The 14,795-nt window shown below is 38.7% G+C and overlaps 2 protein-coding genes across 2 annotated transcripts; both read left to right on the forward strand.

Annotated features, from left to right (window-relative positions):
* Positions 1-391: 391 nt before the first annotated feature.
* Positions 392-3,618, forward strand: LOC116246184 (cytokinin riboside 5'-monophosphate phosphoribohydrolase LOG8). Its single transcript, XM_050075676.1, has 8 exons — positions 392-711; positions 857-1,055; positions 1,333-1,430; positions 1,527-1,557; positions 2,581-2,680; positions 2,768-2,838; positions 2,938-3,081; positions 3,381-3,618. The coding sequence occupies exons 2-8, from the start codon at positions 945-947 to the stop codon at positions 3,471-3,473; spliced, it is 648 nt and encodes a 215-aa protein (XP_049931633.1). The 5' UTR covers positions 392-711; positions 857-944; the 3' UTR covers positions 3,474-3,618.
* Positions 3,619-10,705: 7,087 nt separating this feature from the next.
* LOC116264069 (uncharacterized) lies at positions 10,706-11,621 on the forward strand. The gene has a single exon (XM_031644014.2). It carries the CDS (start codon positions 10,936-10,938, stop codon positions 11,269-11,271), a length of 336 nt encoding a protein of 111 aa, XP_031499874.1. The 5' UTR covers positions 10,706-10,935; the 3' UTR covers positions 11,272-11,621.
* Positions 11,622-14,795: the final 3,174 nt, after the last annotated feature.

The raw sequence follows: 14,795 nt of genomic DNA on the forward strand, positions 1-14,795 counted from the left end.
AACGGAATCAAAAACCAAATTCATAATCATCTTATTTGATGCCAATCTATCCAAATAAATCCAGTGGACCCTAGTGATAGCAATTCTGTCTGATCCCTGCATCACATTCGTCGTCTTATGGAACGAGGGGAGTATAGAAGTTGAATTTGAGTGTTTTCGGATCTCATTTTCAAGATTCACCTCTCGAATCATTTATTCATGTTTAAGAAAAAAAACAACAAAAACAAGATTTAATACTCTCTCTCTCGCGGATTGACGACGATTTCAAAATCTTCCTGCTCTGAATCCCGACCACTTGTTGCAGAGTAGCATCCCTCACGCGGGACCCATTTCTTAGGAGCATGAATCCTCAGATCTTTATTCGGATCCGTGGCGTTCAAGCACACCTCATAAAACTTTGAGGATTTCTAGACAAACCGAAGGTGGCCGTAAAAGGTGGCTGCCGCGTGCTTTTTTTGAGTCGGTTTTATATACAATATACAACTCTTTCAATTTTTTCAAAATTTGTTCTGGAGGGGCAAAACCACAGCAATTAGTTTGAAAGAAATATTATAATCAGTACGAGATATCTTTTATTTTCTTACAGCCTTTGGGTACTCGGGGAGGGAGGTCGTAGGAAGACCTTTTAGGATCATTAATTCGCAGTGATATTTTTGTTGCCCCATATAAGCACGCCGACAGAGGGGCTTGCTGATAGAGAAGTCCGGATTGGTAAGGAATGAAGAATGTGTTTTTTCTGTATTTGGTCGCATGTACTGTGACGTTTCCTGTGTTGGTGGTACACGGAGAATGATGAAGGTGTTTTGAAAGAAAAACTTGGTAACTGAGTGTTGGGGGATGGGTACTTATTTTGCAGCTGATACTATGATGGGTGTATCGAGGATGCATTGAATTCAGAGCTTTTCTTTTGAGTTTATTTGTCTGGTGACACACTGGAGGGTGTCATGGAGCGCGATGGTGTTCAGAGATTCAAGAGAGTTTGCGTTTTCTGCGGGAGCAATTCAGGGAACAGGAAAGTTTTCAGCGATGCTGCTTTTGATTTAGGGAATGAATTGGTTGGTGCCTGCTTTTTTGCTTTCTGTTCATCTTTTTCTGTGTTAATTTTGGTGTGTTTCTTCTTTCCAAGTCTCCAATCCTCTTTTGTTTTGTGTCCGCAATTTATCTCAGTTTCTTGTATTTGTGAACCATGTCCTGAAGTTCTGTTAATGGGGGTGCCCAGGTGCGCACTTCTCCTGCATGATGATCCTTAAAGGATTATACAGTTCATGATTGTGGATTATCCATGTCTTTCACTTTCCTTTTTACGGTCCATTGTTCCGTCTGTTTTTTCAGGTGAAACGGAAGATAGATTTGGTTTATGGTGGAGGGAGTGTAGGATTGATGGGTTTGATCGCTAGGACTGTTCTTGATGGTGGTTGCCATGTTCTCGGGTAAGTAAATCCTGGAAAACTCAAGCCGTACTATAATCTTGCGATCTATTTTTCCAAATTTATGATTTTATCTTTGCTGTTTTCCGTTAATTACAGAGTGATCCCGACAGCCCTCATGCCGCTGGAGGTACCTTATACATGATTCAGATATCCTTTTCCTTACAGTATATCATGCTTTTGTTTTCTATCTTCATTTTGGTAATATGATTTTGATAGAAATTCCAGTTCATTCTGTAGAGATATCTGTTAGCAGTTCTATTTCGTGTTAATTTGAGTGTTGCCCTTATTATGAAATTAGCTTCCAAAGTTCAGTGCATGTGAAAAAGAAGTTATGCAGTTCCATGTTTAGGTTGGGAAGATGGTTTTCACATCTTGTTGGATAGAAATTCCACAGGCTTTTTTTTCCCTCCTTGGAAATGTTTCTAAACTGCACAGAAATGTGAAGTTCATCGGAAGACTGTAGAGAACAGAAACAGGAAAAAAGAATGAGGAAGAAGATAGAAATCCCTTCTTATGTCTGCAAGTTAACTTTTCTTCTACTCATTATTGTCTTTGGAAGACAGTTTTCTTGCTCTTAAATGCTAACAGCCACCGAGATGGAAGGTGTTGCCCGCGTCCTTTTACTGCTACTTGTCTTGGTATATATTGTTGGGAACAAAAACTCAGCATCATGTCTAATTTTCCCTTCCATTACGTATTAGCATCAGGTAAATATCTCCCATGGTGTCCTTATGTTTTACATCTTTCAACCCAAACATTAGCTTCCAAGGAATTGCTAGCACTTAGAACTAGAACCTTGAACTGGCCAGTTACAACGCATTGAGGTGATGGCATTACATGTACTGACCATCTGCTGAAAATTTATGTTTAACGAAATCTAGTTTGTCTTCACAAAATGTAATAGTTGGTATTCTGGAAAGTTTCTGCTGGAGCAATTAATGTGGTTCCCAAAAGCGCAACATTAGAAGTTGGTGGCAGCTGACATTTATTTCCCTTTTTGACTTTTAACTTTTAAGCATGAGTTCTTATGTTAACATGAGGGACTTTGTTATGTATCTTTGATTAATATGTTTGATTGCATTTCAACTAGTTCATATCACTGGTTTGTCAGAGTTTTTCTTTTTTTTTTTCTTTTGGTTGCATTTTGCAGATATCTGGTGAAGCTGTTGGTGATGTGAAGACAGTAGCTGATATGCATGAACGCAAAGCAGAAATGGCACGCCAAGCAGATGCTTTTATTGCTCTCCCTGGTAAAGTTTGAACTATAAATATGTAAAAGCCTAGTAGATATGCTATCACTAGTGAATATCTCATTCACGTTGACTTCCATGCTTTAGGAGGATATGGAACCATGGAAGAACTATTGGAGATGATCACTTGGTCACAGCTTGGCATTCATGAAAAACCTGTGATTCACAAGCCTTTTGCTCATTTTAAGAGTTTTCTTTTTTTGAAAAGTTTTGGTTGGTTCAGAGAACTGATTTCTCCAACTGTAATTTCTTTCCAGGTTGGCTTGTTGAATGTTGATGGATATTTCAATGCCTTGCTTGCATTATTTGATAATGGAGTTGTTGAAGGTTTTATAAAACCAGATGCTCGGAATATAGTTGTATCTGCACCTACTGCACAAGAATTGATACTAAAGATGGAGGTAAGAGAACCTCTTCAGTTTACTTTTGTGAGTTCATTTTACTTGACTCCCAGTTTGTTTGGAGAATAATGGAACCTACATATGTAAGGTTGTTGACGGTATCAATGTTTATCAAATTTGGTGATCAGTCCTTCAGCAGAAGGTGCTTGACCTGATGTGGTTCAGAAAACCAAGTCAGTCAATCTAGTATAGTCTCCAAAATGAGTTTGAAAGGGTCTATTCGAGATGCAACCACATTGACCAAAGTTGGTTGCTTGTTTTTGTCTCAAATTGGTATCTCTTTTCTTTTGAACGTGCAGGAATACAAGCCACTCCATAAGCATGTGGCACCAAGGAAAAGCTGGGAGATCGAGCAACTAGGCTATTCAAAGCAGCTTGGTCAGCCTGAATGATGAACTTATGGGAGAAAGTGTTCAGTGTTTACATAATTCTTTTTTCTCTTCAATTTGTGTATATCGGATGGATGCAAAAGTCCATCGGATGTTCTTGCTTCTACTAATTCCATTTCAATGAAGCATCATTCCTGCCATTGTTTTAGGCCTTGTTTCTGGTTGCCAATAAACTCATCAATGCTTGAATCAATAAAGAAGCAGCCTTTTGCCCTAAAATACAGGCTGAATCGACACCTTACCCTGCTGACTTCAGATGAACAGTGAACTAACATGTCTTAGACATTATCAGTGGAAAATGGGCGTATTCGGAGTCTATGATAGTCCAATAGATGCTGTGTCTTATATCCTTTCTTATGACCAAAATCCTAGAAATGAAACTTTTCTTGTGAAATGGAACTTCTGTACCAAAGACCTGCCATTCTGAATCTTGCGTTTCTAGTTTCTAAACAACCTACGTCTGAGTGGTCACGGACACACTTCCTCCATTGGTGCGGTGGTGTCACTGTGAACAAACTACGGATCTTAGTGGTTTCCGGCCTATTTTCCACGCACTACTTGCTTATTCAATTGCCTATTCGTGATGGCAGGAGTCTAGTGGGCCTTGAATTGTTCCCTGGTCTAAGACCAAGGAAAGATTGTCCCATGGGGACCTGTGACCTTTTCCAAGGTCACTTTTTTGCAACGAGTATGTGGGGGAAACTGTTTGCCAGCTTCTTGGGCATCGAAGCTGCAGTAAAAGGCTGCATGAGTGTTTGTATGGTGATCTTAAGACCACTTTAGTTGTTCATTCTGTAACAGAGAGTGCTTTATAGCTTTTTCGAGATCCCGTTTAGTGTCTTTGTTCGCACCCAGCTTTCTCTAATGTAAATAACTCTTCTGAATCCAGGCCAGTTGTAGCTTTACTACATCTGCACGTCAATGGTCGAGTTTAATGGTGCAGAGGACCCGTCTCTCTCTCTGTCTTCTCTCTCTCCCCCCCACTCCTGAATCACTGTGTAATCTCCTTGTTACCTCTCGCTTTTCTCCTCCTGGTTAAGTTTGCTATGGAGAGATTTAATGCTTGTAACTTCAGATCATGGCTGGACATGGGAGCAACATGGCAGCATTACTGACTCGATTTCAGCGTGAACTTAGTATAATTTAAAGGCTAACGGCTCTGCATCTGTGCTAAAATATTCCTCTCAGTTGTCAGATCGCCCCTGATACCTTAACAGTAAAAGACGCTGAACTTTGAGAGAGAGTGTGTGATGTCGACGAAGCGACAGATCCAACAAAGTGCTAAAACAATCTAGACATTGCAGGCAATGGCAGGTGACAGCTAACAAATTTTGGACCCAGTTGCTTCAGTATTGCAGACTCTGAATCTCGCCCTTGTCTCCAGACCCTTTCATCACATGGGCTGCCTTCTTCACTGTAAAAGATACTAAGTCTCATTGTTGTCAGCACTGCTCCATTATTAAGGGGGACCCTGTTTCTAAATGGGCAGGCTTCGGCCCGACCTTTCTCTCTTCCATAACAGACCAGGATGATGCCGAATTACAGCTACCAGTTGTATGCCAAGAGGTGATCTGCTGTATTGAACTCTTATCTCACTTGCCCATTTATGAAGTTTCATGGGTTTAATCTGGCAAAGATTTGATGAACTCTGCTTTGAGAGCATCAAATTCCCAAGGGTGTGTTTGCCAAAATGGCGTTTGTAGAGAACGAGCCTGTAGAGAAAACCTAGTTTTAGGTTGCATTTGGATGAATCCCTTGAAAAAATGGTTTTTGTCAAAGCTCGGTTTTGTTTAAAAGGGCATGAATAACCTAGTTTCCTGAGGTTGTGTTTGATAACCTCAGATCTTAGATCTGAGGCTGCATTAAAAAGTATGTTTTGGAAGATCTTCAGTTTAAACAGTATCATGGATTTTAAATCCATGCTACATGTTAAAAACCGTGGATTTAAGGTCGGATGGAGGAAATGGTGGTTCCGACCTTAAATCCATGGAGATCCCCAATGAAACAAACACAAGCTAAAAGCTTTTCACAAAAAACACCGTGTCAGTCTCATTATTCACACATAAACCTTCAAAAGTTGGTTTAAAACCAAATTTTCAGGAAACCCGGTTTTCATAAAACGACGTTTTTGACGGAAGGTGTCATCCAAATACAACCTAAATGTATTTCTACCAACAACGCCGGAAAAATCTTCTAATATCCTCCAAGTTGTGGGCTGTTTCTAGCAGCAGCATGGAATGAAATGGCTGCCCATGTGTTCCTGGTTGAGAATATGGAAGTGGGTAGCCGATGGCTGTTCATGGAACGGGCCGGTCATCAACTGCTTAGCTGTTAGTTGGCCTGGCTAAGCCTTGGCTTGCGAACCAGCCCATTACCAGCTAGCCAACCCATGGTCAACCGGTTGTGCCAATGGGCCTAATCGGACCCCGTCCGACCTGCTATTATACATGAAAAATGACATATGGTTAGGGGTGAACACGAGCCGAGTCGAGCCCGAGTTCAGTCAGCTCGAACTCTGCTCAACTAATGAAACCTCGAAATCGAGAATAGCTCGATGGAAGCAACTCGACTCTGCAGTTACTTGTTGAGCTCGAACTCAACTCGATTAAGGCTCGACAAACTCGTTTGCATAGAATTGATATTCATCGTTACGTGTTGAGCTCGAGCTCAACTCAATTAAAGCTCGAGAGGTTCGACAAACTCGATTAAGGCTCAAGTTCGACTTGGCATTTACGTGTTGAGCTCGAACTCAACTCGATTACTTAAATGAGTCGATGCATGAACTCGAGCTCAACTTGTTAAGCAAATGACTCGGCTCGAACTTGTTTACAAGCCGACCTTTAACGAGTCTAGCATACATATGGTCAGACAAGTCGTGAGTTGTGGATTTTTTTCTTGGCCATTTGTTCTGGTACGATCTTTCGATTGATTAAGTACTCGAAACCTGTTCATATTGTTATCAATTACATCTAACTTTTTCCGTGGTTAACTAGAAAGATCCATAAGAATTTTCATTCAAGTAATTATTGAAGTTGTTATTTTTATCCTCTAAAAATAACATGAAAAATTATTCCTATCTTTGTCAATGCATCAAGATTTGACTTAATAACTTTCTAACACTAATGAAAAGATAACATTCATATAATTATTTTAGGTATTAATAGAGGAAAACAAACTAACTTAGACATAGCTAATCAATGCACTCATGTTATATTCATGTTATGATTCGGTGTAGTCAAACCTGTTAATGCAAACTAATAAACATGAAAGTGTGTTCTCATTGAAGGTACTATGTGTTTTTTGTGACACTACCCTTACCTGAAGTTAGTAATAACCTAAGATTAATTCACAGAAGTTTGTTTTTTATTATTGGCATAAAAACTAGGTGTCATTTTCTATAATATGAGAAAAATAGGTGTACTTTTTAATATTGAAAACTCTTTGGGTGTGTTTTTGGAAAGTTTCCATGTTAAAGTTGACTATTTTTGTGTCAAAATTTTCTATTTAAGTATCCAATTAAGAATTCGATGGCCCTAGACCAGATTTTTTTAAAAAAAATTAATATACAAATTAAATCACATTGGTATAAAGTAAAGTGTAATGTACACATCTATGACTCTCAATTTGTTTTAAATACAAAATGCGTCGGGTCCCATATATATGTACATATGTTTCAAAAAAGGTCCTAAAGACCCGGTCTACATTATTTTTCATGAACCAAAACTGATCGTTGGTTGTTAAGCCATTACAAAATCTGATTCATACATCAAATTTCAATGACTTTTTAATTTGAATCTTATAAAATTGAGTCCGAGTCATATTAGTGCAAATACTGCAGTAATACAAAGAAGGTATGACAAAAAATGCTCTAGAGTTGAATAATCCGTCTCAAGAATGCAAAAGAACGTATGACCATTCCAATTCTTATTCGTAACAAGCTTAATTTTTTCTTTTCATTTTTTTATTAGCAGTTCGAAAATTCTATAAATTCTAAGTGCCCACACTTTTTTTTATCCATCACTTTCATGATGTCACCCATGACATCTGGAAGGATGGTAGTCCATATGTTCTATACTTTTCTTCAGTCTACATACACACATACATGCATTCATGCATTGACATACAACACACACCATATATATATATATATATGGTCCAGGTTGTCAGGACAGTGATATATATTTATATTTATATTTATATTTATGTATCATCCAGCTTGACACAACAGTGCGTTTAATCACACATGTTCGATACAATTTATGAGATGGGTGTGGTCAGGGGCGAAGGGAGGGGGTCGCTTGGGCCATGGCCTCGATGAGTTTAAAAAAAATATATTGAAAAAATCAATTTTTTTTAGTTTGGTTCGATTCATCGCTCCTCTTGACTCGATCTGCAAATCGTTTAGACCGTTCCTAAAAAAAATCATATATATATATATATAGATAATAAGGTAGTACCGACTAATTTTTGGATTCTGATTTTATTCTTTCGCTGTTGGATTTGCATGATTTCCACAGGGCTTCTGTTGGCCGTCCCGAAAACTTTGTCCGCGTGAAAAGTCGGACTCCGTTTTTTCACAAAATTGCGTGACTGCCATTCACCGTTTGGCACAGACTGTGCCCCCCCAACGACCCGGTCAACCGGCGGGTCAAGATTAAATTAGCAGCTTGTCCTTTCCAAAAGTTATTATGCGAGGACCCACCTATTCTTGTCATTATTTCACGCATGAGCTTTTCTTTTCTGAAATTTCCTTTTTGAGGAAGAAAATTTTTTTTTAATTGAGAGATTGAGACCGTTTCCCTCTCTTGGAATTTAGGACTGCTTCAGAATTTGCTTCAGAATTTGAGATGATCCTATTCTTTTTTGGAGTTTAAGACTGTTCCAAAATTTGAAATGATCATATGGTTAATCTCGTCATTTTAGTGTAGTATCTATTACAGTTTATAGTTCAAAGAAATGGTACCCACGTGAATTGAATTGATGACGGCTTTTTATTGGCCCATTAGTCCGACCAACAATGTTGCACTCTTAATGATTCAGATTAATGATTCAGATAAAAACTGTCATGCATTAGATTCATTTTCAGATTGATACTGTTCAATGATTTTGTCCCGAAATGTAAAGTAGATTCATGAAACATTGTATTACATGGCTTCATGAATCTACTCCAATATAGTTTAAGTAACCTACTTCACCCCACTTTTCGTATACGTTGAAAGACTTGTAGTTCAATCGCTCGTATGATTTTTTTCATGTAAAGTTTGCCCAAATTTATTTAAAACGAGAAGCTTCCTCACAGTGATTTGGTACAACTGATGAACTTTCATTGTGAAACGTCCAAAGAGAAAATGTGGAGTTAGGTGGCTCGTCGGCAGGTTGCTAGCCAAAGGTTTTTAATTACGCTCGGCAAATGCCGCCCCCACATCAAATGCTAGCTAAAAGAAGCAGATTGGCGTTGTGAAAAAACTGAAATTCATATTGAATCTGTGAATTGAATAAAATCAGTAGCTCTTTATTTTGTTTTCACGATTCTTTACTTTAACCAAAGTAGGAAAGAATTCAAGTTTCAACCCGATGAAGCAAAGCTGGATGATGAGGTCAGGACGTATTGATCAAGCAATTTAGTGAGTCTTTGGTGGGTAATGGAGGATTGAGTAAATGATATGAGCCGGCAGAGCAGAACCAAGGGGTCCCTGGGCCCTCTTCAATTTTTTTTTTATTTGCATGTAAATTTTAGAAAAAATTACTTATTGATTTTAAAAGATGATATCTCTACCTTTCAATGACCTTTTGATGAAGAAATTATTGAAGAACTTGAAATATAAAAGCTATATAGTGTATTCCAAACGACCACCATTGTTTAGGCTCCAGCACTATGTCAACACTGCAACAGTTTCAGAGAGAGAGAGAGAGAGAGAGAGAGAGAGAGAGAGAGATTTGGGTAGATAAATTAAGATTCAGAAGAGTCCTATCGGTTGATGATGCATCTGGAAAATTGAACACTTCATTTGTTCAACTGGAAATTTAGCAACTATGATAGATACAGTATAAAGGTGTGGTTTAGGTTGGCCATGAAATTAATGGTCTACAACCAAGTTGCTAGATTTCGAACCTTCTACATGAAAATGAATCTATGTATGTTTTTTTTCTCAGGAAAAGTGGGGACTGTGCAGGCTGAATTTGAAGTCCAGACATTTACTATGTCAATAGGCATGTGCCTTCAGAAACTGAGAACTTTTGACCTGGATGAACGCTTTTCAGTCGCACCTTTTAGGCAACCAGATAACTCTCTTCTTGGCAAGAATATGAACAGTTGCTGCACAAAAACTGTTAGAAAACATATAACAGGTTATTCCAAGTTAAAACGGTTTGGGAGAAGGAAAATGAAAATTTTGGATGAAAATCAGTTTTAGAGGTTAAATGGTACCAGCATCCCCAAGCATGTGATTTTCCTGCAAGAGTTTGGGATATCTGATATGAAAGCCTCCATTTATTTTGGAGTTTTTTTTCCTCCGCATAGTGTACAGAATGAGACCATATTTGATATGGAATTGGAAGTTTTCGAGTATTTCCAAGCATGAACTTCCTTGTTTTAAAATGTTTCTTACTGCAGAGGCAGTGATCTGTATGCCCCACTTGACAAGCACCAAGGATCTTCTGCTTAAATAAAAGCAACCAAGAGAGGACCCAGTCCAACCTCACATGCAAGTTGTACCGCAGTAATCTTAAAAACTAATTTTTTTAATTTCTTTTTTTTTTTAAAACAAAGAACCCAGTGTATGATTTTCATGGCCTAAAAAACTTAAAATTTGGCTGCCGAATCATTTTAGTTGGATGTGGATTAATTCTTACAAGAAAACGGGAAAATTTTGGTATATATTCAATTATATACTGCAACTGTATTTTATTTTAGTAACAAACCATCAATTTTACGTACTTGCAGATGAATTCATTGCAGCAAATTAGAAAAACCAAGTTTTATTTTGGTATGCAGCCAAGAAATTTGTGTGATTCCATTGAATCGTTCTTAATTCCCGTCCGTGTTGTTTCCGAGCAGGCATGGCCATACACTTCCCACCTTTGACTCCGTCTTTTCTTCAGCATAAGCAAAATGACAGAACCACCCATAGACGAAAATGACAAATTGACCACCCTGAATTTGGTTTTCGTCTATGTGTTAGCTGATTAGCTTTTGCTCTGGGGAGCAAGTGGCATCCACTGTTCCATGTTCAACGCCCAAAAAAAAACTAGTTTTAGCCATTAACTGATGGCTCAATTAAATGCTACACGTACTCCAGAAGTTGGCATCTACCCCTAAGCAAGTTAATAAAAACCAGGGTCTCAACTGATCATTGGTATATGTTTGGCTTCTTTCTTCTCCTCTCCGATGAGAAGGCCACCATTTTCTTCCTTCGATTTATAGGGTGCCCACAAAAAATTGGAGGTAAGAAATTTTTGGGTTCTCATGGAGGATTACAGATCAAGGTCATACGCAGATGGCAGGATGGAGATAGAGGTGTATGACAGGAGCTACCCTTCTGGAATGCATGATATGAGGAGCTACAGCGCATCGTATGCACCTCAACCATATCCCAGAGAGGTGAAGGCGAAGAAGATGAAGAATCAGGGAGGTGGGGCTTCATCGGGCAGTTGGGGCTTCAATGACCCAGAGTTCCAAAGGAAGACGAGGGTTGCTAGTTACAAAATGTATAGTGTTGAGGGGAAGGTAAAGGGGTCTTTTAGAAAGAGTTTTAGATGGCTCAAGGATAGGTACACCAGGATCGTGTATGGATGGTGGTGAGAGGTACATGATCATCATATACATGTAGCCATCATCATCTGGAGTTGACCATCTAATGCCCGGGGGCGAGGGGTATGTATGATGAACGGTTTTTGCCGATGCTGAATTCTGGGTATGGCTTACTTTGTCTGTTTACAACCTAGATAGATGTGATCTGAATCAACAAAATATGGGTCTTTCAGTTTTGAGAGGCATCATGTTGTAACCTCTTTCTCTTCTCTTGGCGATGTTCCATACAAAGATGGGCTATGCAACTCTATGGTCTTCAGCTTCACGAGTCAAAAGAAATTTCATGTTGCTGATTGATTTGGTTGTTTAGATATAAAGGCTTGCTTCTCTGTTTCCTTTTCTCCCATGTCGCCTGCTTTTCTGTTTTGTTTTAGCACTTTTTCCCTTGTTATGTGGGTGTGGTGAAGAATGAGGCTTCTGGATGTGCTGAGGGGAAAACCCTCTTTCTTCGCTGTAGATGTTGCCCTGCGGAAGCCATCTTCTGTCCTTTGATGTTCAATTTGTTAATTTAGTGGTTATGGTTCTTAAGATATGCCCTCCAAATATCTGAGGTTGTGTTTTCCTTACAATAATGTACTTGGTTCTTTGTTGACCTTGAGCTATCATTATGATATTCTTGAAGCTTCATGGTAGTGGCAGCAGACCGGATTCTGATTCAATTTTCTGGCGGCAATCGTGTTTAGTTCCTGATGTTAACTTATTCTCAGCTAGTATTGTTCGTGAAAAGGGGCGATTTTGGTTTCAATAATGGATCTTCGTACTAAAATTGAAGTGCTAGAGATAAAATATGTGAAAGGAGATCAAGAAATCACATGGGACATTATTAGATTAGGATTTTGAGAGGGTGAGAGCCAGGGCTTATGGTTCAAGTTCCTAGATTTGTCTGTCCCATATCATGACTCAACATGTTTTTGAAGTACTTACAATTTACTGAACTCATCGCAGAACCTGAGGATATGTTCTGTTTTATTTGCCATTGTACGGAGAAGTGCTTCTTTCCTTATTTGAGTACTCTTCATTCCTCCACTATTAGGCTACCTTGAGGAATAACATCAAACTATGGCCAAGAACATATTCTTTTGATTGTGCTGAATCTGACATAATTTGCTTTCAGATCCTATTTTTCATGGAAACAGGACATGAGGTTGCCTAATGGAACCTTGGTATTTGTTAAAAAATAGTTTAGAAGATACAGGAAATGGTCTCATAGCAACTATACCTTTGTTATTGCCCACCCTAATTTTGTATACCGTTTGCTTTTCTAAATTACAGTAGCAAGTCATTGGCAATCATTAAGGAGTAAGTCTCCACACCGGTGCAGAGTCCTCCTCCTTGTACCTTTTGCAACTAGCGCTTTTGCTAGTTTTAACTCTTCAAGAAACAATTTTTGTGGATTGGTAATTGATATTTATGATGCATAAATTTTCTCATATATCATAGTTTTAGTTTAAAGAACTTATGCTGCAACATGCACGTTTTCCCTGTTCTTCCCTGGCAAGCTAGTTCAGTTCCTTGGTAATGAAATGGGCAGCACATGTTACTGTTAGAATCTAATAGGCAGCACTATACTCTTATGCAAGTGAAGTTTTCTGATTTGAGGTTAGCAAGCAAACTGCCTCTTTCGTCTCCTCCTAAGAATTTTGGATGAAATGGCTAAATTTTTCTAACTCAATATGCTTCCATGGTGTTGTAGGATGTGATTCTTTTAGATTGTGAAAATGTGCTAAATGCATTACTTGCAAGATTGTTGACCTTGATAATTGAGATACTAGAGCACTGGGCTTGATCATATTATGCTTCAATCAACTGCTAATTATCAAGGGTAAAATAGAGCCAGATTAATCCATAGGTGAAGATTTTAATACTTTCTATAGTCCTCATTTCCGAATACCTTGCGTAGGCTAATTACCTCTGCTGGTGACCTTGCAATTTTTTTAGTATGCTTGGGATAATAACTAGATTGGTGGTCTTTCATTCAGCTCCATTGATCCCTTACCTTCTTTGAGTCACAAACCATTGAGAAGTCTTGGGCATCAAGGTCAGTCATGGCATGTTTGAACTTGTTGATCTGTTTGTGTATCTGTGTGGACTAGATTTACGAAGAATTAAGAGATCAAATGTTTGACAAAAGTAACTAGGGCATGACAGACTTATGTTTTCACCTGATTGTGTTTTTCTTCCTTTTATTCAAAAGAAAGCATCCATCTGAATCAATTGTTTCTTCTCAGTTTGGTAGCACAGCAATGCTTCAATTTTGCTACCATGCTTGTGTTTTACTTCATTTTTTTGTCCTCTCCCAACTTTTTGTAAGAATATGGTCATTTTCATGCTTGCTTTCACGTTCACCTATTCGATTCTTTGGTTCCTGCCTATTTATGCGTGTACGTGATTATCTTGGATTTTCGCCGTTTCATCTATCCTTTTTAGTGAATAGAATCTTCTATGTCCTCTAACTGTTGAAAAATGCTACCATCAGTCATATCGATTGTGCTTCAGTGCAAGCACCACGAAGGCGCTGAACCACTTTCCCAAACTACCATAATTTTGTATCTGAAATTCCTTCTGTATTGTAAGTGATTGCCGTTTTTTTATCATTTCCATCTCTCTGTCTTTGTATACCTTTTTCTTTCGAAACTGCATCCTTTTTGTACTTTCTAAGCATGAAAAAACAAACATAATGCAACATACAGCCATTTGTGCCCGCTTCTGGAAGTGCGGATACAAGTTAAGTTATCATCCACATGAATGATTTAGTGGCTTTAGGTATTGACGTGGTGCATAGAGAAAGTAAGGGAAATAACCAGTCAATTGAAAAGACCAAGTGATTGGACACCCCACTTGCCATAAATCTTACGACAGGTTCCGTTGGCATTGTTGTGGCTGCATAAGCACAGCTTGGTTGGCAGCTGATATTCAATGGTGGTGGTCACGTAGGACGTTATTGAATTGGTCACCCTAATTATTTTGCCTAAGGTCTGTTTGGTTGAAAGGAAAGGAAGGGATTGAGCAATTTTTCCTGTGTTTGGTTGACTAATTAGAAAGGAGGAAAAGAAAGAAAATCTGTTTGGATGGGAGGGGAGGAAAAGGAAATGAAAGGAATGGATTGTATAGTGTAAATCCAATCCCTCTCAAATCGGACGGATTGGGAGGGAAAGGAAACGGAGTAAGTGCAAAAGTGTTGACTGCCTACAATACCCCTCCACGTTTTTTTTCTCTGCCTACCTCCCAATCTTTTGACTATTGAAGGTATTATTATAAATTGTATCGTTTCCTTTCCATTCTATTTAATTTTTCTCAATTTTTTTTTCTTTCTTTAAAAAAAATGAACTTAGAGAATTAGGAACTTAGGGTTATAGGTTAGGTTTTCTTTTCCTCTTTTCGTTTCATTAAGAAATTTCATCGCCGCGAGCTCGAGACTGCCTCCTCTAGTCTTCCTCATTAGCCGTCGCCCCTTGGCTGCCTCCTCCGGTCCTCCCGTCGGTCGCCACCATCGCACAGCTGTTCTACTTGCTTCA

Source organism: Nymphaea colorata, chromosome 1, assembly GCF_008831285.2.
Source record: "Nymphaea colorata isolate Beijing-Zhang1983 chromosome 1, ASM883128v2, whole genome shotgun sequence".
In the NCBI taxonomy this organism is placed as follows: domain Eukaryota; kingdom Viridiplantae; phylum Streptophyta; class Magnoliopsida; order Nymphaeales; family Nymphaeaceae; genus Nymphaea; species Nymphaea colorata.

Excerpts from the sequence above, each read along its gene's own strand:
- LOC116264069 (XM_031644014.2), top strand. The coding sequence starts at position 10,936 with ATGGAGGATTACAGATCAAGGTCATACGCAGATGGCAGGATGGAGATA.
- LOC116246184 (XM_050075676.1), top strand. The coding sequence starts at position 945 with ATGGAGCGCGATGGTGTTCAGAGATTCAAGAGAGTTTGCGTTTTCTGC. Across the intron at positions 2,681-2,767 it reads TGCTTTTATTGCTCTCCCTG|GAGGATATGGAACCATGGAA; the intron begins GTAAAGTTTGAA and ends TCCATGCTTTAG. Across the intron at positions 3,082-3,380 it reads AATTGATACTAAAGATGGAG|GAATACAAGCCACTCCATAA; the intron begins GTAAGAGAACCT and ends TTGAACGTGCAG.